The sequence below is a fragment of the Mytilus galloprovincialis genome, chromosome 2 (genome assembly GCF_965363235.1).
Source record: "Mytilus galloprovincialis chromosome 2, xbMytGall1.hap1.1, whole genome shotgun sequence".
Taxonomy (NCBI): domain Eukaryota; kingdom Metazoa; phylum Mollusca; class Bivalvia; order Mytilida; family Mytilidae; genus Mytilus; species Mytilus galloprovincialis.
This window is the reverse complement of record NC_134839.1, coordinates 79,952,814-79,978,343: the sequence shown is the minus strand read 5'-3', so window position 1 is coordinate 79,978,343 and position 25,530 is coordinate 79,952,814. Positions and strand designations below refer to the sequence as shown.

Genomic DNA, 25,530 nt, shown 5'->3' with positions numbered 1-25,530 from the left:
TGAAAGTAAAATCAAAGAATTTTGCACGGTACTTTTTCTTTTTGTCATTTAGAAGGTTCTGAATGAATTCTACTTCATACGAGTACAAAATACAACTTGGCGAGAAGGGGTGCACAATTAGTACCGACTGCCTATTTAAATATCAATCCTCTAAACTAATCAAATATATTGTCGATTAAAAAGTCCAGCATTATCACTGTATAATCTAATTTCATGGCAACCAAAACGTAAACCTGTATAAACTGGTTTACTAGCAACTAAAATTTACTATCACTGTATAAACAGGTTTCATGACATCACCAGAATGATTTATTTACACAGGAAAATAAGTTAGATAAGTGTTAATTAAATGTTTAATATCGAGGTATAAATGTTATCGAAAGTTGTTAGACACATAAATATTTAACACGTATTATAACAGAGTGGGTTAAATGTGTTAATTTAAACTTTCACTCACAAAAAAAAAAAAAAAACAAAGATCCATCCGTCTTAATCTAGCTTTGAAGAGTCTGTCAAGCTGATGCACCAAAAATCCACTTCAAAATCATTTTTATTAGTAAAAAGATATAGAAGAATAATTCTTTGTCATTTAATGCATTTGCTTTTATTTTCATTAATACTAGTAGAATGAATTATAAGGCAGGTCAAAATAAAATCCTGGTGTAGTATGAGCTTATCAACTTGTAGTGGTACTGTCTGCAGTTACTGTTGGTGCTGTTCCAAACGCCATTAGAGTCAGTTGTCCCCACTGTGTCAAAAACTCATCAATACTCACTCTATTGTCAGCTAAAATATATTGACGATAAAGTTATCAATAAATTGTGTGTATTGAAGTATAATAATCGGATAGACATTTAGGAAGTATAAATATAATATAACAAAAAGCGGACAGGTGTCAACATTTGACTAGGGACTGCTCACCCTTCCGAACTTTTTATGAAGATTGTGTTCCTCACGTTTTAGATTCATTGTAGTGTATTGTGTTCTGGAGGTTTGTTTTTCCATAGATTGTCTTTTGTCAACATGTTAACTGAACTTCTTTGTCTGACGGTTTTTTATTATCCCTTTGATATATTCTTCTTTTAAAAAATGGAAACCAAACTTGATAAAAACATCTCTGACTCTGATTTACATAAAATTGAGGGGATAAAGGTCCCCATATATAAATGAGAACAGCACTCCATCTATTAGCATAGGTTATATGTGTAGTAGTTATAACTAAAAAAAACAATTGGTTTTGAATAAACTTTTCCTTAAATATCCAATTTTATATATACAAGTGATATTTTGCACGAATTGTACGTGTGAGAGAATTTATAAGACCAGAAGCGCGACAAATGGACACATAGAAAAAGTGACTCCAGGTAGATATTTTTTTCAGAACCATTTGGCCGTCTCTCAACAATTTATTACGTTAGATAATGTATGTATATGTATCTGTAGCTAATGAGTGTATTCTGTTCAGATGCAACGGGTGTATGATAATTAAATTTATTTGGATATGATTTGATAGGCGTACCTTGATACAGAAACTAACTTAAAAGAGGGACGAAAGATACCAAAGGGACAGTCAAACTCATAAATCTAAAACAAACTGACAACGCCATGGCTTAAAATGAAAAAGACAAACAAACAACAGCACATACGACACAACATAGAAAACTAAAGAATAAACAACACGAACCCCACCAAAAAACTAGGGGTGATCTCAGGTGCTACGGAAGGGTAAGCAGATCCTGCTCCACATTTGGCACCCGTCGTGTTGCTTATGTGATAACAAATCCGGGAAATAGTCTAATTCGGTAGGTCACATTCATGAAAGGGAAGGGGATTGTAGTTACGACGTAAGGAACATATCCGATATCATTTGTGAAACGGTTATTCCATAACGGTCAACCAACTCGTGATGGCGTCCGTAAAATTTACGAAGGGATGATTTCAACTTCACCATTTGGAACTCTTGGTTTAATAGCTTCCTTGTGAGCAGCAACCCTCTATCAAGAAAATCATGATAGGAAATGCAAGCACGGGAATATCGTATCAATTGGGAGATATATACCCCGTATGCAGGTGCTGCTGGAATGTTGCTACTTAGAAATGGAAAGTTCACAATTGGAAAGCTGGAACCATCTCTTTTGTCGTAAAGTTTTGTTTTCAACCGACCCTCTTTGTCAATTTCTAGAAGTAAGTCAAGATATGAGGCCGACTTAACTGTATCTGTAGTATCCTTTATCTCTGGCTCGATTAGATAGATGCGGTCCACATAGTCACTAAATTTTGAATTATTTAGTGAAAGAACATCATCTATATAGCGAAAAGTAGAGTTAAAGGATATTGCTAACTTCTTATCTTTCTTCCTAAGAAGTTCCTGCATGAAGTCAGCCTCATAATAATAAAGAAACAAGTCGGCAAGTAGAGGGGCACAGTTTGTTCCCATTGGAATGCCGACAGTCTGTTGAAAAACACGTCCTCCGAACGTAACAAATATGTTGTCAATCAAGAAATCTTTTGAATGTGATATGGTTGCCGTACCTTGATATCGAAACAATTGAATTTAGTTATAATTTTGGAAAAATACTGTGTTAAAATAGAGAATTGAGTAATGGCATTGTCATCGATTGAAATCGGGTAATGATCAAAAACGCATAACTTACAATTTGCATCGAAGAATTTAAAGATAAATGGCAAATCAGCTGCATCGATAATTAAGTCGTCGTTGGCATCAGCTTTATCAAACAACACGTTAGCCTCTTTCTGAGTTCCTAACTTGTACAGAGATATCCAGTCAGTATCAAACTCCTGTTTAGTTATGTTGGTATCTCCTAAAATCAAATAATGAATATACTTAATTCAAACATAGATAGGCTGTATAAAGTTGTATTTCATTAGCAAGTATTCGTCTTTCTTTGAAACACCGAATATAATAATGCGGCAACTTTTAAAAGGAAATTCAAACCACTGTTACATACATAACTTTTACTTTACACATTGTTCTCATATGTATATGTTGTGTACTAGTTATCATTTTGTTCAAATTATAATTTTTCTAGTACAAATGTACAAATTATTATAATTTATGGCTTATTTATATTTTGAGTCTGTACAAATTGTAATGTGTACATAAAGTGCTTGTACGAATTACAAGTAATAATTGATTTTTTTGTCAAATTTTGTACAATTGAAAGTCAAAATACAAATTATAATTTGTACAATTTGTTTTGTACAGATTATAATTTGTACTAACAAAAATGTGCAAATTATTATAATATATGGTTTATTTATATTTTGAATTTGTACAAATTGTAATGTGTACATAAAGTGCTTGTACGAACTACAAGTTATAATTGAATTCTTGTAAAATTTTGTACAAAGTCAAAATACAAATTATAATTTGTACAAAATGATAACTTGTACACAACATATACAGATATAATATAATAAGTTCGAGATATTTTTCTAGGATTTTATTAATATGAGAAATAAAAGCCAAATGGGAATATACACATATAGAATTAAAAGATTTGGTATGACTGTCAATGACACAACCATCCAACAGAGTCTAAATGATGTGGATTTAAGCAATGTTCGTATACATATTTTTGTATGCTACATATAGCAATATCTTCCGAACGTTAACTCTCTTACAGAGATTTTATGAATATTGGGTTTGATATGAAAAAAGTAAAAACACAAAAATACTGAACTTCGAGGAAAATTCAAAAAAGGAAAGTCCCAAATCAAATAGCAAAATCAAAAGTTCAAACACATCAAACGAATGGATAACAACTGTCATATTCCTGACTTGGTACAAGCATTTTTTTATGTAGAAAATGGAGGATTGAACCTGGTTTTATAGCTAACTAAACCTCTCACTTGTATGACAGTCGCATCAAATTTCATTATATTGTCAACGATGCGTGAACAAAACAAACAGACACAATAGGTAAAAATGTCAAAAATAGAAATACACCAGTCAACATTGGGTTATCATCTTAATCACTATATGACCACTTGTATTTATGTATGGCCATATGTTTTCAATATTCCGGAGTCAATATAGTCTTTGAGAACCTAACCGAATGTGTGTTAACCTTGACAAACAAACATAATTTACGTGACTTACCATTTGTATCAAACAGTAGAAAAACTGAATCAAGTTCTGCCCTCGTCAAATATCCATCCAAGTTTTTATCCACTTTTTCAAATAATATTTGCTCTCTCTGAGGTTCAGAATCCGCAAGACTGTAAAATAGAAGGTAGTGATAGTATACAAACGTCAATAATAAGCATAAACCACGGTATAACAGACAAACAATATTGGTGAATATTCAGAATCACATATTTTCATGCAAGCATGATATACGGAGTCAGAATTTAAAGGGTTTGTGTGTTCAGGCTGACTGTATCGAAAAACAAATTCGTGAAGGAAACCGCTAAAAAGTAATAATATTAGAATCTTTGTCAACTTAATCGTTAGTTTAGTTTGTTAATGGTGGATTAGTTTGATATTATATTTTAGTATGATTTGTAAAAGAGAGGCGAAAGATACCAGAAGAACATTCAAACTCATAGATCGAAAATAAATTTAAAACGCCATGCCTTAAAAAGAAAAAGACAAACAGACAAATAATAGTACACACGACACAACATAGAAAACTGAAGACTAAGCAACACGAACCCCACTAAAATATACGGGTGATCTCGGGTGCTCTGGAAGGGTGAGCAGATCCTGCTCCACTTGTGGCACCCGTTGTAAGGGTATTACTGTTGTTCAATTCATAGATTTCTGAATAATATGTTGTTGACTTTAATTGGTATTTTTGTATTGATAAAAAGTAAAATCACAAAAATACTGAACTTAGAGGAAAATCCTATCGGAAAGTCCATAATCACATGGCAAAATCAAAAAAAAAAAAAAAAAACAAAACACATAAAAAACGAATGGACAAGAACTGTCATATTCCTGACTTGGTACAGGCATTTTCAAATGTAGAAAATGGTGGATTAAACCTGGTTTTATAGCGCTAACCCTCTCACTTTGATGACAGTCATCAAATTTCGTTATATTTACAATGATGCGTGAATTAAACAGACTTAATAAATAAAACAGTTAAAATAGTCAAAATATGGGTACAGCAGTCATCATCGTGTAACAATTTTAAAAGGAACAATTTAACAAAACACAAAAACATCTATCTACAAACACATTCATTGATTCGCTTGTCTGACGTCAGAAAATTTTATACGTCACATATATTTGTCGTTTAATGTATATACAAACAATTTTAAAATTTCACATATGCAATGTTAGCATACAGACGTATTATTATGCGTTTACTTTTCTACATTGGCTAGAGGTATAGGGGAGGGTTGAGATCTCACAAACATGTTTAACCCCGCCTCATTTTTGCGCCTGTCCCAAGTCAGGAGCCTCTGGCCTTTGTTAGTCTTGTATTATTTTAATTTTAGTTTCTTGTGTACAATTTGGAAATTAGTATGGCGTTCATTATCACTGAACTAGTATATATTTGTTTAGGGGCCAGCTGAAGGACGCCTCCGGGTGCGGGAATTTCTCGCTACATTGAAGACCTGTTGGTGACCTTCTGCTGTTGTTTTTTTCTATGGTCGGGTTGTTGTCTCTTTGGCACATTCCCCATTTCCATTCTTAATTTTAGGTTTAAAAAATCAAAAGTATGTTCGAATTAATTTCAAAAATAGACCGAGATTTAAAATAGTCCAAAAGTTATATAGAATTTATAAGAATCCACAAATAGTTCATTCCACTACGCGATTGAATAATCTTGACGTTTGTGATTCACGTATTTTCTGATTCATAATGGAAATATATCATAATAACATAAAATAGAACAATATCATACTGACGGGATCTTTTAAAGTACAGAGTCACGTTATAAGAACCAAAGACATACAAAAAGTCGCATATACAAAACACACCAGCAAAAAATGAAGGACAATACAAACACATTGACGGGATGTTTAAGTTCCGAGTCACGTTAAATGGATATCACATACATGTAAAACAATGCAACAGTAAAAGTAATATTAATAATACAACAAAGACAAATGAAGAACAATAAAACACGTTGTTAAGATGATAAACAACATTAGTGCGCAGAATATATACACCAAGACAATCATGTATTATTTGTGACGTTGATACGGAGTATTTATCAACAAGGTCTTGGTACCTTCCAATGAACTTTTTTTAGAAAAAAGACGAGACGTTCTAAATGTAGTTCTATTATTTTTATTGTCCATTTTTTACATTTCTTTTTTCGTATTTCCCCCACAACTTTGCTATTTTTTACTTAAATCCCCACATTCATTAGCTATACTTACATTCCTGTAAGAAATGCCAGGAGAGTAAATACGCCAAAAATCTGAAAAAAATGGAATTTTACATGGACTGACATTAAGAATCAGAATATTCAAAATCATATGTAACGTATAAGATACCTTGTAATTATAGTTCATAACTTACAGATATCTTTTACGATAAACAAGATAACATTTTAACAAAATCAGATATTCTATATGTATAACTTGAATAAGTTATGTAATAAACTTATCAAACTTTTTTTATTTAAAGATATATTTATAGCCGGTTTAAAACGATATTTATCAGATATCTTATATAAAGATGTCTCATTTCGTTTAAATATATCTCATCAAATTAATAAAGTTCTTAATTTCTACTAAGATATCTGGAGAATGGAATAAATAAAAACAAAACGGCTTGCCATACAAGGCTAACAAAAGTTCACGTACTTACAAATAAAAACAGGCAAATAAAATTATCAAAATAAATAAAGTAAGTGGGCGATTGACGTCGCAGGCAACAGATCAACGCCATTTGTTTTGAAAATTATATTATTTTTCACATTTGTTCCTTAACATATCTTAAAATATCGTTCTAAAGTAGAATTGGCGTGGTTATGATAAAATGTTTTGTCACAAGCTGTGACATTTTTAACACTGTCTAAGAACTATTTAAGCTGTCTTATACAAGGGCTGAGTCAAAGTCTCACGAACAAACATATAAAAAAATCAATGTCTAAAATGCTATCATTAAAAATAATTGTGTCGAACATATTTTACGTTGATACAAGTAAACGATAAGTTAGGATGCTAACCGCTGTACTGCATAATCTTTGCGATAACGTAATATATTTGTTTTGTTGAAAGGGAAAGGAGCATTCCTAAGAATGCTACATTAACATTGAAATATTCAAATTAGTAATTCATGTTATTGTCAGTTTTTTACAATATGTTTTAACACTTTATTTTTTAAGGTGAGCACCAAGTGTGATAGTTAAAACTCCCGAAACAGACAAAAGATAAGCTACGATACAGGTTTGGTGCGTTCACCTCTGTGTTTGTCACCATTTATACATGTTATACCCAAACGTTCAATTTTCAACGTATTACATTGCATATATAAATACAAGTACACTTGGTTATAGCACTTCTTTTTGCTTTAAACAGACCAATACACGATGGAACGACAATGTTATATGAATATATTTGATAAGAGAAGAAAATCAGACTTGCCTTTTTCATGTTGTCTGGTTATGATAAGAGACCAAGGCTGTAGAATGTACGTCTTAAGTACTGATTTGAATTATCAGTGCCAACTGTTATCTTACAGTTCACATGAACATAGTCATAGCACTCACTAGAACTGCTTTATATGCATGTGTGTCAGATAAACTTCTTAATATTCTTGATCGAGATCAACAAGCAACATTTTGAAATATTAAAAAGATACTGAAATCTAAAAATAAACTAGTTAAACATCGCAATGTGTTTGTGTGTCTGTCCTAGGTAAAAAAAAACAACGTCAGACGTTTCTTTCGTTATATCGTGACATTTTATTTTACATGTACCAATTTGAAAAAAAAAATGATCTTTTTGAAACTTGGACGAAAACATAATGTTTGTGAGTGTCCAGATTTACCCAAAAATGGAACGATCATTTTATCATAATTATGTTCTTCGATATCTAACATTTAAGCTTTACAGTAGATATGGCATATTTAGTTTACTTTGGCTTCATATTAGGCCCGGTGATCTGTCAACCGTCTCAATGTCTATATATCTTTCCCGAATGAAGTAAACAAGAACACACGGTGATAGCAATATATATCAAACAATTAACAATGCATTCATTTTTCGCAGTCAATGTTCAAATGCACAGTTGTCCCTTTTCTTAAACCAAGACCTTTTCCCGTATGTTAATAACTATGTTATTTAGGACTTCATTATAAAATATTATCCATGCAGATTGATTTTGTTTATTTCATTTCTTTTCTTATTTACCTAAGCAGAGTTGACTGTAGATAATTTTTTTATTTATTATTGTGGACAACTTTGACTGACTTTTAATAGGCAATTAATTCTTGGTAGACCACTCCAATTTGACCCTCTACAGTTTTATTTATTCCTTGTAGACAACTCTACTTTGACCTTTTACGGTTATCTTTATTTATTGTAGGCCCCGTATGCTTTGTATAGTTTCTGGCATATTTTAACATTATAACTTTTCTTTTTCTTTCAGCTACAACCGATGAAATTATCCAGAAAAGCGTTCAAAACACAGCACTGCATTGCATTTTCTGCACGTTTTGCTAAAACTTTTTACGATATTTACGTGTATTTTGTACATTTTTACAACTATTTCCGAATACTTTATTTTTGATGAAGATTTGATTTCAAAGAGAACAACTTCCTTTATTAATGACTTGTCAATACAAATAATGACTTGTCAATACGAAAGGTGTCAGACCACCAAATTCAAAATCCCTATATATTCGACCTTTTGTTTTTAAATTTTAAGCTTTCTTAATATTTTACATATACATGTATCTTAACTTCATAGAAACCAGGAATTGTAAGTGGTTTACCTTTCTTTCTATATGCTAATTTAGAACAAAATTAATGTTCAAAGTCTTGAAGTGAAACACTTAATCTACCGTTCGGAAGGCAACTACTATTAAAAATATGTTAGTCACAAACTGTAAAGTTTATATGACAATAAAATATTTGATTTGAAAAAAAAAAAAAATAAAAAAAAAAAAAAAATAAAAATTCCGCTTTTTGAAAATCTTAAATAAGGCAGCAACCATTTGATTTTCTGGGGGGGGCTATGGTTTTTTTTGGAAAAAAAAGTTTGTTTCCAGTTTTAGGAGAAAAAAATAATTTGTTTTTGATTCTGAGAAAAAAAAATTGTTTGTTTCACCCTCAGCTGCCACTATGTGTAATGCTAAAATTGAAAAAAAAAAATTGTTTTCGACTTGTCGCGAAAAAAATAGATTGTTTTTCGCCATAGGCGAAAAAAAAAGTTTGTACAGAAAAAAAAAACATAGCTCCCCCCAGAAAATCAAATGGTTGCTGCCTAAGTATACTTTATGTGCAGCGTATCAATCCTCAATACATAATGCATACTCGTACACAAGTAAAAGTTGGCTCACAATGGGCTAAATATAGTTCTCTTTCACCAAAAGTTGCATTTCAGTAAAATTGTTTGTTAGTTCAAGTATACAATGAAATCCAAAACACCGTTTATTGTCAGGGAAGGGCTGCTTTTACACATGTTCTAAATTTAAATGGGTGAATTGGTGGTTTGTCACCTGAAAGCAGTGCGTTATACGGTTTAAATTTGGCAGATAAGCGTACAAATTACCAGAATAGATTACATTTGTATTTTCATATTACAGACGTATCTGACACCGGATATATAATATTTCGACAGGTAAACTTCTCTTTTTGTCTTGAAGAAGCAGCAGTTGCAAGTCTATGTGATTTGTCCAGGTTATGAATTCAAACAAAGACCATTAGAATTCGTGAACACACAACCATGAGACAACTGAGGCAGTTTTACTATTATTGAAAACTCACTCTTTCACTTCGAAGACAACAACAACAAATATGTCAATGCACTCACTATAAATTTTACTTTTCCGATTTTTTTTAGAGTATGAATCTTTAAAAGGTTAACTATAAAAATTCAATTGTATTTTTTTTTCTCTTATATCTTTAGTCTGAAGTATTTGAAAACGAATTCCATTGAATAAAAACAATAAAAATGAACAAACCAATAGTTGTTTCTATTTTACAGAAAAATTATAGATGTCTCTATTCTAACATCATTTTTGCCATATTCTTCTACAAAAGTGGATTCAAGTTTTTAGATATTTTTGTCTTGTTGCCTTTTTGAGTCTTTGACGTTTACCCCGTATCTCCATTTATTCATAACAGAGGGACGAAAGATTCCAGAGGGACAGTCAAACTCATAAATCGAAAATAAACTGACAACGCCATTGCTAAAAATAAAAAGAACAAACAGACAAACAATAGTACACATGACACAACATAGAAAACTAAAGAATAAACAACACGAACCCCACCAAAAACTAGGGGTGATCTCGGGTGCTCCGGGAGGGTAAGCAGATCCTGCTCCACATGTGGCACCCGTCGTAATGCTTATGAGATAACAAATCCGGTGAATAACTAAGCAGCGACTACAAAGATTGTCAATTATATTATAATTATTGCTGTAACAATGTCTTTTTGACTTTTTGAAACAATTATCAGCTTAACTTTTTTAGATTCCATTTGAAGTTTATAGTGTAGGATTGGAATGTTTTGCATAGGTCAATGTAGACACTTCATAAATCTAAAGATACATAGAGGTCAAGATAGTTAACCCCATTTTAAATACTGATGTCCATTATACAACACCTATCTAAAAATTCTGAAGTCGAAGCACTTTCAATTGTCTAAAATAACTGATTTGGTTTTTCACTATTTACCACTTAGAATTATCATCCCGATTGACGTCAAACTGTTGATAGGGTGTTAATTGTTATTTAAATGTCATGTGGTATGGTTGCCAATGAAACATCAATGAAGACAGCACTAAAGACCAACGGACTATAATGCAAATAACTTTTGCTAGAAAGATGAGTGTAACTGCAGATATATAATAGATTACAAAACAAGAATGTGTCCAAAGTACTCGGATGCCCCACTTACACGATCATTTTCCATGTTCAATGGACCGTGAAATTGGGTAAAAAAATCTAATTCGGCACCAAATTTAGAAAGATCAAACCATAGGGAACATGTATACTAAGTTTCAAGTTGATTGGACTTCAACTTCGCCAAAAACTACCTTGACCAAAACCTTTAACCTAAATCTCGCACTTTCATTTTCTATGTTCAGTGGGCCGTGAAATTGGGGTCAAAAGTCTAATTTGGCTTTAAAATTAGAAAGGTCATATCATAAGCAACATGTGTACTAAGTTTCAAACTGATTGGACTTCGGCTTCATCAAAATCTACCTCGACCAAAAACTTTAACCTGAAGCGGGACAGACAGACGGACTGATGGACGAACGGACGGACGGACGGACGAACAAACGGTACGACGAACGAACGGACGGAAGCACAGCCGAGAAAATCGTAGGTAGGGCATAAAAATACGGAAAATCTTATCGGGAAAGTGAGAAATTCATATGTAAGATCAACATGAATTATTATTTTAGATCTTGGCACTCTGACTGAGTAATATTTTCAAAAGTGTACATATACTAAAAAGGTTGTGATCTAAGCAATGGAAACCGAGCCAATGACGTGACATTGTTTTTACTTTTGAGAACATAAAATAAAGTTAGCAACAGTCTTTTATAATCTAAAACGATAAATTGTCCAGGAGGACCCATTCTTTCATTGGTGATCCCTAATAAGTTAAAACAGTCTTTTTTGATATCTGCAGTATAGAATGACTAATTAATAAGTTTAGCCATTAAACCTTTTTTCGACTTTAATAATGTTCGACCAAAACAAGCAAAATGAATAGAATTTTAATAAACTGATTATAATTAACAGTTACAAGCTCGAGTTTTGGACTTTTCATTATAAAAAAAAATGACATATGAAAATTTACATTTACAACTTAATTTTTGTTTTGTAATTTAAAAAAAAATATGTATTATTATTAAAAACTTAAAAACTTCGAGTTTTTGACGATGTATTTCAGAAGTTTATTATTTTTTAGATAATCATTTAACATTTTGATACAACGATCATGCAAACCAATAATATGGTAAATAAGTGTAGTATACGCCAAGGAAAATAAACAACACTCTATCTAGATGTCAATGTACGATATTATAGTAAATAAGTGTAGTATACGCCAAGGAAAATAAACTCTATCTAGATGTCAATGTACGATATTATAGTAAATAAGTGTAGTATACGCCAAGGAAAATAAACTCTATCTAGATGTCAATGTACGATATTATAGTAAATAAGTGTAGTATACGCCAAGGAAAATAAACTCTATCTAGATGTCAATGTACGATATTATAGTAAATAAGTGTAGTATACGCCAAGGAAAATAAACTCTATCTAGATGTCAATGTACGATTTTATGGTAAATAAGTGTAGTATACGCCAAGGAAAATAAACTCTATCTAGATGTCAATGTACGATATTATGGTAAATAAGTGTAGTATACGCCAAGGAAAATAAACTCTATCCAGATGTCAATGTACGATATTGTTGTGCCGATATGGTACAAATAAGTAAAGTGTATGTGTAATAAACAGAATACCTTTAATATCTGTAAATCTCTGTATATCTGATGAATCAGTAGACAGCAATATAATTATACATGATTGTGTTTAATACAGTAAGCGGAAGTAGAAGAGAATCCTCGTGACGTCAGTCGTCCAGAAGTATTGCTTGGCATACTGTAAGATATGGACTGGTTCTTGTATGTGTACACAAGCGGCACCACATCCGTCCCCTTCATGTAGAATCAGTCACATATTTAAACTATAAAATAAACCTAAAAAGCAAGATAAAACACTACCGAAAACATAAGTACATTACCCTCTTCATTTACACCTCCAAGTGCAGGATGCCACTCGAAGCATCCTTGAACATGCAAGCAGATTCACAAATGACTGAATATAAATACAATCAATTAACGTATTTACAAATTGCAGTACCTTCCTGGTAAAAACAAATATATTTACAAAGTCCATACAATGAATGTACCTATATAAATAAACATGCAAACGGGGCCAAAGGCCCCAGATTGCGTCTCTGAGTGACTGTTATGTCCCATAGGTACATGTGCCAGGAATGCTCAACCTCACAGCATGACAGCAGTTATGCCATGCACAAATCTATCTGTATTCCATCAATATTCTGGGGTGTTTTCATTCCAACCTGGCTAATAACTAGTTTCTTGCTTAAACCAAATATTACTGTAACAGTTTCAGAGCCTATCTCTGCTGGCCTTAATGTATTGTTCACCAGTGTTATTATCGATGCATTCTTCACAATAATACTTTCATTTGGATCTAACGATGTAACCCTTACTGTCAACTCACGACTTCTAACAACATCAGACGAGTCCGTGGGCCTCTGTTCTGATATGTCATTTGCCATTTCATTTTGGTCATCAGAATTAAGGGTCGAGCGTTGACCTACCCACTCTTCCCGCTGATATTTAAAGACTCAGCTGATGGATTAGGGCTATGCTTAACACTGCCATTGGATGACGGAGACTGTTGTCTGGAGTATCCTGAATTCTTATAGTTTGGTCCTGGTGACAGTAAACGTTGCTGTGAAGGACTATATGACCTTTGAATTTGTGGGGGTGTAATTGATCGATATACATTGAACTTTGGGGATCTTCTAGAAGCAGATTGATCTGAGGAAAGCATTACATCTGATAATTTAGACACAAGCTCTGTCAAGTTTTGTACTTCATCCTCCAATGGGCTGTGATCGACATGTACTATGTCAGTCAAGTTATCCATACTGTTTGCAAATGAAACTTGTCGATGGGCAAAATTCGGACTTCTTGACCCATATATAGCTTTTTGGTTTGCAACAGACGTTTTCATATGTTTCAATGCCTTGTTGATAGACTCTGGATTTCCTTCTATAACGTGACGGACAGACTCCTTATCCTTGCAACCTCTGAGAAATGCCTCTGTACCGATTTGATCAATAATCGAATTGTCACATTTATTGTATCCGTCCATGGCTATAAAATGGACACGTTCGGCAAACTCTTCCAGGGTTTCACTGTCCTGTTGCCTTACATACTGTAACTGACGTCTTGCTGAAACTGGTTCATCCTTCTTGCTAAAACGTTGCTTAAGGGCTTTTCGCAACGCCTTGTAATCATCACTGATATTCACTTTGCGGGCATATTCTAATGCCACATCTGCTAAACAGTCTAATAGTCTGCAAACCTTCTTCCGATCCTCCCACTGTCTTCGGCCTGCAGTCCTTTCAAATTGATTAACAAATGCTTCCCAATTAAGGGATCCTCTTCCTGTAAAGATTTGCATCTTAGGAAGCTGAGGACTTCTACTCCTGTCCCTAGCCCCAGAATTGTCATGCCATCTTGAGTACTCCCTATCAAGAGAGGAATCAGAGGAAGAGCTGTGGCTTCGTTTCTTTTCCTTTATACTGCGCGATCTCGACCTTCTAGTATCAATTTGCTTTGGTGACGGGTCTGTCGACGAGACTGTTGTCATCACAGGGGTCATGAACGCGAATGGGGTATGTTGTACCATTGATTCCATAGTAGTGCACATGGCTGGTCTATTCTGTACCAAGGAAGCTGCATGTGACTCGCTACTTGCAGCTGGTTGTATGTGTAATGGAGTACTACTTACATGTGTACCTTGGGCTACATATGGTGTACCAACATAGGACAATGTTGAAGTATCCGTTGCTGGAGTAGTATACTGTTTGGATATATATTCCGTGGATGCTCCTTCTGTGCCGTTGAATGGAGGCTGTGTTAGCATACCTGTGTTAGACCGTGCAGAACCGAGGGCCCTGGCACGTGACCCTTGTCACTAGGTAGCGACAGCGAACCTTGCATGTGATAAGTTTCCTGCTCAGTACCAACACTTTTTGGCATGTCTTTGCCATGAGGCTGTGGAAACAACACTGTGTTGTGTAGAGCCGAGGGCCCTAACACACTACCTTTGGCACTTAAAGGTGGAAGTACATCTGCTTTTGATTCAGGCTGTGTAGTTGTATGGTCAATTGAACTGATTGATGAGGCAGGAGGCGTATTTTGCATTAATTGTGTCCTAGCAATATATTGACTAGGTTCAACTTTTTGTTTAACTGGGGTATCCATAGAGGGGAGTTTGACTTCTTTGTTCCTTTTGGTAACCAAATCACTAACCACTGATGTCATCTCTTGAAATGATCCCGGTTGCTCAAAGGCACTCTTAAATTGAACTGTACTCGCCTCCTCCGATGGATCCATTTTGTCCAACTTTCTTGCTAAGGCATTAAACTTTTCAGATGTTAATTCTTCTAAATGCTTAGCGTTGTCATCTATCTTCTGGTCAATTCTATGTTCCGACTGTTGGACTTGCTGGGATATTGCTCCAATATTTTCTGAACAAATTTTCATTGCTTCCTTTTGTTCTGCTTTGAAATTCAACAAACCATTGAATATTCGGTTAATGCGTTCCTCGCTTTGTTTAACCCGGCTATCCATCTCAGCAGCCCTTTTTTCGTTTGCCTTTCTCTCTTCCTTAAATTCTTGGTAAAGCTGCTCTAATGACATGTTGTTTTTATGTACAGTTAGAGTGTTGTCAGCTATGTGTTCTTTGTTTAATATCTCTACTTGTGTCAACTCTTCAAGGTTTTCATTCTGAGTTAGTTCATTATCATCCCCAATTCCTGCCATTTTGTCCTTTAATTTGTTAATAGAATACCACAATTTATTCTCCAATTGCAATAAAATATTTCAAATTGCAATATTCTGCAACTCAAAACAATATGATATGCACTGAGTAATTACTCAAGGCAAATAAAATCTCAAAATCACAACTTTTATGTGAGATTCAAGACATAAACAATGCAGCTTTTTTATAAAAGCTACTACTTTTATAATTTAAAATGCAGGCAACAATAAAGGACAGAACTGGAACAGAGACTCAGCTGACACACTGTATTCTATTATACGGTGTATTATCTGTTGTTCATAAATATTTATGAGTGAAGACACCTTCTATAATATTAAATATCAGTCCAAGTTCAGTATCAAAATATTATACGAAACCAATCTACTGAAATGAAGACTGTTTCTGGTTAGCGTCTGCGCAATGGAGTAATGCAGACAAATGACTTCCGTGAAGAAGGACCTAATGGCGATTAACCGGAAACTCCTAACCTTATCCGATGAAAAATATCAAATATGAAGATTTCATACGTGCTAAACTGTAAAAATTTGATGCAATTTAATCTACAATCAATCTGATGTAAATTTATGGTAATGTGCACGTAATGAATTTACAAAAAATGAAGCATCAAGTTTTCAAATCTGCAAAGGCGCCCTCGTGGAGTCCGCCTCACTTGCTAAAAATTTATTCGTTCTTTGTCGTACGACGCCAATGTTGTGCCGATATGGTACAAATAAGTAAAGTGTATGTGTAATAAACAGAATACCTTTAATATCTGTAAATCTCTGTATATCTGATGAATCAGTAGACAGCAATATAATTATACATGTGTTTAATACAGTAAGCGGAAGTAGAAGAGATCCTCGTGACGTCAGTCGTCAAGAGGTATTGCTTGGCATACTGTAAGATATGGACTGGTTCTTCTATGTGTACACAAGCGGCACCACATCATTATGGTAAATAAGTGTAGTATACGCCAAGGAAAATAAACTCTATCTAGATGTCAATGTACGATATTATGGTAAATAAGTGTAGTATACGCCAAGGAAAATAAACAACACTCTATCTATAGATGTCAATGTACGATAATATGGTAAATAAGTGTAGTATACGCCAAGGAAAATAAACTCTATCTAGATGTCAATGTACGATATTATGGTAAATAAGTGTAGTATACGCCAAGGAAAATTAACTCAATCGAGATGTCAATGTACGATATTATGGTAAATAAGTGTAGTATACGACAAGGAAAATACACAACACTCTATCTAGATGTCAATGTACGATATTATTGTAAATAAGTGTAGTATACGCCAAGGAAAATCAATGAGCGCATAATTTCGAACCCATCCTAAACATTGCTGGTATTATTCTTACTAAAAGATGTCCGCAAAATTGCAGTACAATTGAACAAGTGTTGATATAAAGAGTGTGGACACAGTTAGGATTTTGACACGGTTAAGTTTATTTTTAATTCAAATTTTTAAAAATCTAAAGAAATAAAAATGAGGAACATCATTCAATAGACCCATTCATCTCTGTTTGAAAATACAAGTATTATATACCCTTAGAAAAGTGTGGCAAAATGTGATTTTTCAGTATTTTTTTCATTTTCTTTTCATCTTTTTAGCTCGGCAATAACCGTACAAGTAATAGCTTTAAAAAAAAAGCTAGCTGTCTCTTAGCTGATGAAAGTGGAATGTGTTCTCGCTTTGAAGATTAATTCATTCAGAATAGCCTAGCTTGCATATCAATCAACAAATTTACCACACACGTGAGGACACACGTTATAAAGTAGTAAATCGTTTAATGTTGTGACTATTTACAAAACTCCAGGAGATTCGGCTATTAATAAATAAAAGTTACCTGTGTACCAATATGCATGTTTACGACCAGGCAAAATCTAATTGCTAAAATATAGAGGAAAAATCCGATACTCTACGGGATTGAAAGACATTTACTAGGTTTGGATTGTCCCAACCAATCAACGATCTTTAATCATTCACGTCTCAGTAATATCTTCCAATCATGTAGCAAGAAGCATTCAGCCCGCAGACTGTCCATCGTTCAATTCTTAACGTCTCCTCGCGAGGAGACGTTAACGTTAATGAACTACGGAAATTCCGTTGACATTTCGGAAAGGGGTCAAAATGGAAAAAATCCCACCTAAGTCAGATGAAAATAAAATAAATCGATATCTTTCTTTTGAAGTATAGATAAGTACATTCCAATACTACCTTACCAGAAATGTAGGTGTGTGGAGAGGGCTTCATTGCACTTTATACAAAATAGTGTTATAAACATATATTTCCTATGAACTCTTAAACGTATTTGAGCGGCGCTGTTTTTCGAACTAGTATTCGACATTTCCGATATAAATTTCATAAATATCTGACAAGAATTGTTCACTAGGCAATTTTCTTCTGAAGGGACATTACTCCTTTTAGCATTTTAATCAGCGCTGATATTGGAACTCAACTTAAACACCGATAATATAGACATTTAGATAATCCTACAAATAACGAGATAAGAGAGTGCTTGCAATATTCCATATAATTTATATTTCCAATGGGTATGCCTCCTTTACAAATAGTTTTGGCACTGATGTTCAAACTTTCTGAGATATAGCTGATACAAACCTGTGATAAAAACCACTTACAGCCGGACGCCTGGTATTTATATATCACCCGTACAGCGATGATCGACGAACACAAAAAGTAGTTGTTGCTTAATCTTTTGTTTTTTGTGTGATGTTTCTTTTTATTGTTATGCCCCACCTACGATAGTAGAGGGGCATTACGTTTTCTGGTCTGTGTTCCGTTCGTTCGTCCGTCGTCCGTCCGTTCGTCCGTCTGTGCGTCCGGTCAGGTTAAAGTTTTTGGTCAAGGTAGTTTTTGATGAAGCTGAAGTCCAATCAACTTGAAACTTAGTACACTTGTTGCTTATGATATAACCTTTCTAATTTCAAAGCCAAATTAGACTTTTGACCCAATTTCACGGTCCACTCAACATAGAAAATGAAAGTGGGAGTTTCAGGTTAAAGTTTTTGGTCAAGGTAGTTTTTGATGAAATTGAAGTCTAATCAACTTGAAACTTGGTACATAAAAATATGTTCTCTATAGTATAATCTTTCTAATTTTAATGCCAAATTAGATTATTAGCCAATTTCACGGTCCATTGAACATGGAAAAGGATAGTGCGAGTGGGGCATCCGTGTACTTTGGACACATTCATGTTTTAGTTCTTTTTGGTCATAATGGCGCCTGTTTGTATTTCATCAACATTAGTGTAACGGATCACATCAAAGACATCAAATAAGGCGATAAGTCGAGTATGCGGTCTATATAAGTATCTTTATTCTTCAAAACTACATATAATTTTGGCTTCATATACTATATCATAACAACCGATTCTCTACAATAAAATACAAATACACGTAAGTTAAAATGTAACTTAAAACACTAAAGGCATAATACTAATCAAACAATATGATTCACTTTCTTTCACTCTTCATAAGTAACTTGTTAAATTAAAAAGTTAATTAGAATAAATATTAATTTATAAATACTTTTACAATTCTTAATATTTCTTCTTTAAATAAATATTGTTCTTAAAAATGTACATAAATTATCTCTTACCGATTATGATCTCTCTATAAAATAATGATGTGTCTCCGAATATCAAATAACTTGCAATGAATAAAAAACTAGACAACGTAACGTATGTTAAAAGTGAAACGTCATAAAACTTAAAAACGGGAAATAATATAATGTTCATGAGCGCAAATACCCAAAAATAGTATCTACAAGTATTATAAATAAATAAATAAATTCAGTAATAATAAATGAAGTAACCCAACAATTTGGAATTACATTTCAAATCTAACACTCCCCACCATGACATTTCTTAAAAATTGTCATCACACAAAAAAACTGACAAATATCAATTAATTACTGTTAATTCTATTGTGAACATTCAAGTATACATGATTTAGTTACTGGTCTTAAAAATTTTGACTCTTTTGTTTTGATCACACAACTACCGATAAGACTATCGCGGCTCCTAATGACCTCAATTCCTCGTCCTAATGGCCACTGTCCTCTCGGTGTATGGTCATCTGCAATGATTACAATGTCGTCAATCCTTACATCTCGTTGTTCTCTTTGCCATTTGTTTCTCTGCTGTAGAGTTGGTAAATATTCACGTAACCAACGTCTCCAGAATACATTAGCTAAGTATTGTATCTGCTTTCACCACCTTTTAGCATATACATCTTTCTCATCAAACACACCTTGCGGTATTAAAGTGTTGTTTTTCATTAGTAATAACATATTCGGTGTGAGAACTGGCAAATCTCGAGAATCATTACTGACTAGTGTTATCGGTCTATCATTGACGATTCTTTCGGCTTCAGCCATAAAGGTAAGTAACTGTTCATCGGTAAGAAGTTGTTCATTTGCAAGAGCTCTCAGAATTTTGCGTGTCGTACGAATCATTCTTTCCCATACACCACCACGATGACTAGCGTTTGGCGGATTGAAAGTCCAATTAATATCCTTGTGTGACATGTAACTGGATATTTTTGTTCTGTTCCATTGTTCAATATATTTCCGAAGTTCCGATTCTCCACCTACAAGATTTGTCCCGTTATCACTATACACCTTTTCAGGTATGCCTCGCCTGCTCGTAAAACGTTGGAAAGCAGAAATAAAAGAATCTGTAGTCAAACTATGAGCTACTTTATGTGAACAGCTCTTGTTGTAAGACATGTAAAAAGGCAACCGTATCTTTTAACGACTGAACGTCCAACTTCAACATTTAATGGACCAAAGTAGTCTATTCCAACAAAGGTAAATGGTGGTTTATCAGGAGTTTTCTGATCGTCTATAACAGAAGCCATCTTCTAAAAACAAAGCGGTGCTTGATATCGTCTACATCTTACACACCTGTTCAAAACTGTTCGGACAGTACTAGGTCCTTTTAAAATCCAATACTTTTCCCGTAATGATGCTAGCACTTGTGACATTCCTGTATGACCATTTTTTTCGTGAAACGACCTGATTATTAAAGTGGTCACGTGATGAGAATTTGGTATAATGACTGGACATTTGCTTAGTGACAAGTTGAGACGTCCCTTGACGCGCAATAACCCATCATGCATGACAGGATTTAAAGATGCTAAACGACAATCTTTCTTAACAGATGTGATATCTCAATTTTTTTTTCAAACCAAATATTAGAATCTATCATGTTTGTGATTTGCTGTAAAGAAAATTTTAATCTTTGATTTCATACTTATAAAACACTATATATTTAGTGTTCGTTTTTAAATATACAATACTTGTAAAATATATATTATAACAAATGATTATCATGAAAATGGAATTGGACATATTCTAAAGATTAAATCAAATTTAAGGGGAAATGTTATGGCGAACAGATATAACTCCGTTAATTTATATCCCCTAGTTTCAAGTTTCTATGCATTTTGATCTATTTTTGGAGATAAAAAAGTTCTGTGTCTGTAAATTAACTTCAGTATCCTGTAGAAATGTTCTTCGATGTGTTGAATATTATTTATGTTGCTTACGTCGAAACACTTATACATAGCGAACCTAACTTTGTTTACGGTAAGTAACAGAAAACCGCCTTAAATATAAAAAATAGTCTATTTTTTTGCGATTTCCAATGCCTTGTTTATTAATTCTAATAACCGTTGATAATTTTGACAAGTTACGTCCTGAACAGTATACATCACTGTTACAACACTCCACTCAATGGAAATGTGTCAACATTTCAGACGGTTATTTATTAACAGGATATTTATAAATGAAATATTCAGGAACATTATATTAATCGATACGAAATATTCATCAGGTTTTTTCTTCAAATTTCTTTACCATGCACAACATCATAATAAAATGGAAAATGGAAATGGGGAATGTGTCAAAGAGACAATAACCCGACCATAGAACAGACAATTATGCACATTAACGTATCACATTCGTATATTAATATATGTGCTTTTTACATTGTTAACCAATTGAAATATATCAGTATATATTAACTTGTTAAAGGAATACTTTTTGGACTCTTGGCAGATCGATACAAAATTCGAAGATACGAAGAAAAGCCAGATGCTTTAAATTATTTTCTATAGATTGAATATTAAATCTTTGTGATAATATCTCAGTTTCTCGAAAGTTTTGGTTGGACAATGTAATAAACTATATTAAAATTACAAATCAGACTTAATTTTTGATATTCTAAAAGATTAATACTGGAAATCACACAGCTTGCTGGTAAAAATCCAAAATGAAAAATAAAGAGATGGGAATATACCAAGGGGACAATCAGCGCCATGGAAAAACAATTAAGTAAGAAAAACAGATCCTGCTCCCAAAGTGGTTCCTGTCATATGTTGTCAATGGTTAGTGAAAACTAGGTGCTAAGTCTAACTATATGATGTCACAATTCAAAAAATGAGTATGGGATTGTGGTTTCAATTGGTATATACCCTTGGTCAGATGGCATCTGTTAAACTGGAATAAATTACACATTCTTTTCCATTAAATTAATTTATTCAATTCTATGATGTTTTACAAATTACAAAATGGAATCAGGTAAACAGTTTATTTAACTGTACTATCATTTGTTCAAATGGTGATTATATTATAGGTAATCGACTTTTTGATATATCGGATGATAGAAGACAGTCTGGCCTTATATTTTTATAAGTTGTTTTTAAATATGTCTGGCTTTATCTAAGTAAACTTCATCTACCTTGATTGGGGAAGTTCTACTATGTTAAAAATAATTTCACTAAAAGTCTGATTTGAAATTCATAGTTAATTCTTGTTACTTCTAGAAAGTATGTGCAGATTATGACACGACCATGCTGTTATCAAGCGGGAAACAAAATCGAACATTATCTATCTGAACGATAATATAAATAATTGAAATCAAAATTTGCCAGACATTTCAAAATATCCGATGTATCGCACAAACTGTCGCAACTGTGCTACAACATAGTTATTATTTCCTAACATAATTCTCAATTTGCCATCATACCAAATTTCCTTATTTTTATATCAAATTGACAGACATCGCAATTTAAAGGAATTACTACTCTGACGTCATTTTACGGAAATAATAACTCCGTTTTAGAGCCCACTAATAAATTTGGTGTTAGTTCTTGACATGTTGAGCATTTTTTTAATTCTGTTAAGAATTCTCTTTCCATTATGGTTTTCAAGAGATGAGTCAATTACTTACAATTTACCATTATTTCCTATTTCTATTAACGGTGGCCATGTTGCTTGATCGACAGGAACGACAAGAACAAATCTAAAACCAGTAAAACTAAAAACCTTCATAATCAGTATATCCAGGTTTTTGTTCCAATTGGAACAGCGGTTTCATTGGTTATTTTCGAAACAAGTTTATCGACAGTCGACGAACACCGTCCACGGTGACTGTTTTGGCCAGCTGAAGTGAATATTGTTTTACCATAATGATATATTCTTCTCACTTGAAATGAACCAAATACAGTCGAATGTTTAAAAAAAACTTCCTTTTGCCAACTGCGCGCATTAAACAAAGCGTTAAACATGACAAATATATATATATGAATCAAGCAGAAAAATGTATAAAATATAATGTATAGTCACAGAAAATCCTCCAAATCTATGTCACTGTTTTGTTTCTGTTACCATTGTCCCTGTAAAATAAATAACTACATGAAGTTATGGAACTTATATCAGGTATTAATAAAAAGTAGATCCTAAATTTTATCATACAAAATTAATTTTGTTTTGTTGGATCATAAAAAGTTTAAACTTAAATCTGAATCTTACATGGGGATGGCTGGAACAATATACTGAAATACAAAGGATTTGACTTTAACTTTCTGTCATATTCGTATGTTATATATGCTGTCAGATATTGAGTTATTTCAAAGTGTTCAATATATTGGTCTTTTTGAAAAAAAATAAATCAAAGTAAATCAATGAAATCGGAACTAAAATGTATGTTTTGTGACAATCTAAAAGTTTTATAAACTATTCTTTGAAAAAACGAGTGAAACTATTTTAACGACAAAAAAAAAAAAAAATGTCGGGCGTACATTTTTATAGATCAATGAGGCAGCAACTCAACGACAGATAAACAATAACATTCAGTCTGCAATATGCGAAGGAAAATTTTGGTTGATTAAATATGGAACCACTGAATTATGACTGAAGCGGGCCTCTTAGGCAGTAAGTGCCCTCCCCCTTTTCTGAAAATTTCTGAATCCGCCACTGAGATCTGAAATATCCCAGTTTTTTTTTTATTTTCGATCGGTGAATAACAAAACGATGTATATTTTGGTAAAAAGCATCTTAATATTCCGAGGAATATTTATTAGGATCTCAATCAAAATGAAAACAACCGTGTATAGATATGTTCGTTCTTAGGTTGTCCAATTGAGGATTGATAAATAAAAGGTTCAACAATATTTTCTTCAAGTGCACAGTATAACTAACTTGGTGTCTTTATTCAAAACTATGCCTTACACTGACGTACTAAATCAAAAAGCAACAACATTTCCCAAAATTAACATACACATTGTAAAAAAGACGAAAAATCTGATAAATTAACTAAATAAATATGACCTACCAACGGTTTTACTGTAACCTGATTGGCTAAATCCTTCTTCCATAGTGCGCTCTTTTTTTGCTATTCGACAGCAAAAGCAAAATAAGAATGCAGCGACTACAAGAACTGTCATTAGTGTAATGATTGTAGCTTCTAACCAAGGCTCCATAACTTTTAATAACGGTTTCACAGTTTATATAATCTTGTCGGTTTCTGTGGACAACTTTTTTTTATCAAAGCTTACTGCTGGCAGGATGTATTGAAATTTGACGTACTCTTTATAATGCACGATTCAAAACTGCTGTCGTTTTTATATTATGGACAAGTCTTTCCGCATCAGTTTAAAGTCTTATGTTCCTTGTAACTTGTGTTTTGAGCTTGTTCCTGTTAATTTCCAAATGTCTTCTAGGTTAATCACTAAATGAAAATAATGTTGCTTCACGTGAGTTTACAGTTATTTTGTCAATCGTTATCATTGGCGTCAAGTATTTTCATCATGTGTTAATCGTTTGCAGATTGTTTCACCGGTTAATTAAAAATAAAAAGGCAGTATTGACGATTTTCACACCATGAAACTATATAGAAAAGGTTAAAAATATTTTCACAAATATAGTTCATTTCGTAGACAAATACGAAGAAAACAATAATACATATTTATTCATACGTCATTCGCACGGTATTAAAAAAATGGAGAACATTTAATTTTAAGATTTATTTTTATCAAATTTTACTTTGAAGAAAAAAAAAGTTCATACTTTGAAAGCGTAAAATATTTCACGCTTTCAAAGTATGAACTTTTTTTTTTTTCGATATATTATCATGTCTAGAGGTAATCGTTTGTAAAATTAAAATACCACAAAGTTACCAAACATGACGAAAATAGATTTATAATTCCATATTTGTGAAATTACTTTGAACTAAATATAAACTGTTGCAAATTTGAAATCCGTGTATTAAATAGCATTGTAACTATACAAATCCTTGCTCCGATCAATCATTCAATCGGAAATCTATAAATATAATAATCTTCTCTTAGTATGTTATAAGGTCAAACCTGAGGTTGAACATGTCACTGGTTAACCGGGATGATGTTATTCAAGTGATTCTAACCTGTTACGACAAAGAAAAAAAATCCT

General features: G+C 33.0%; 1 protein-coding gene and 1 long non-coding RNA gene across 2 annotated transcripts; both read right to left on the bottom strand.

Moving 5' to 3' along the window:
• Positions 1-578: 578 nt before the first annotated feature.
• On the bottom strand, positions 579-7,684 carry LOC143064515 (uncharacterized). The gene is made up of 5 exons (XM_076237385.1): positions 7,573-7,684; positions 6,361-6,401; positions 4,124-4,242; positions 2,655-2,822; positions 579-786 (listed from the first exon to the last, which is right to left on the bottom strand). The coding sequence occupies exons 1-5, from the start codon at positions 7,579-7,581 to the stop codon at positions 677-679; spliced, it is 447 nt and encodes a 148-aa protein (XP_076093500.1). The 5' UTR covers positions 7,582-7,684; the 3' UTR covers positions 579-676.
• Positions 7,685-22,316: 14,632 nt separating this feature from the next.
• On the bottom strand, positions 22,317-24,872 carry LOC143064514 (uncharacterized). Its single transcript, XR_012975268.1, has 2 exons — positions 24,416-24,872; positions 22,317-23,477 (listed from the first exon to the last, which is right to left on the bottom strand). It is a non-coding gene; the product is annotated as an uncharacterized LOC143064514 (long non-coding RNA).
• Positions 24,873-25,530: the final 658 nt, after the last annotated feature.

Excerpts from the sequence above, each read along its gene's own strand:
- LOC143064515 (XM_076237385.1), bottom strand. Across the intron at positions 4,243-6,360 it reads CTGGCATTTCTTACAGGAAT|TCTTGCGGATTCTGAACCTC; the intron begins GTAAGTATAGCT and ends TCTATTTTACAG. Across the intron at positions 2,823-4,123 it reads TCTACTGTTTGATACAAATG|GAGATACCAACATAACTAAA; the intron begins GTAAGTCACGTA and ends ATTTGATTTTAG.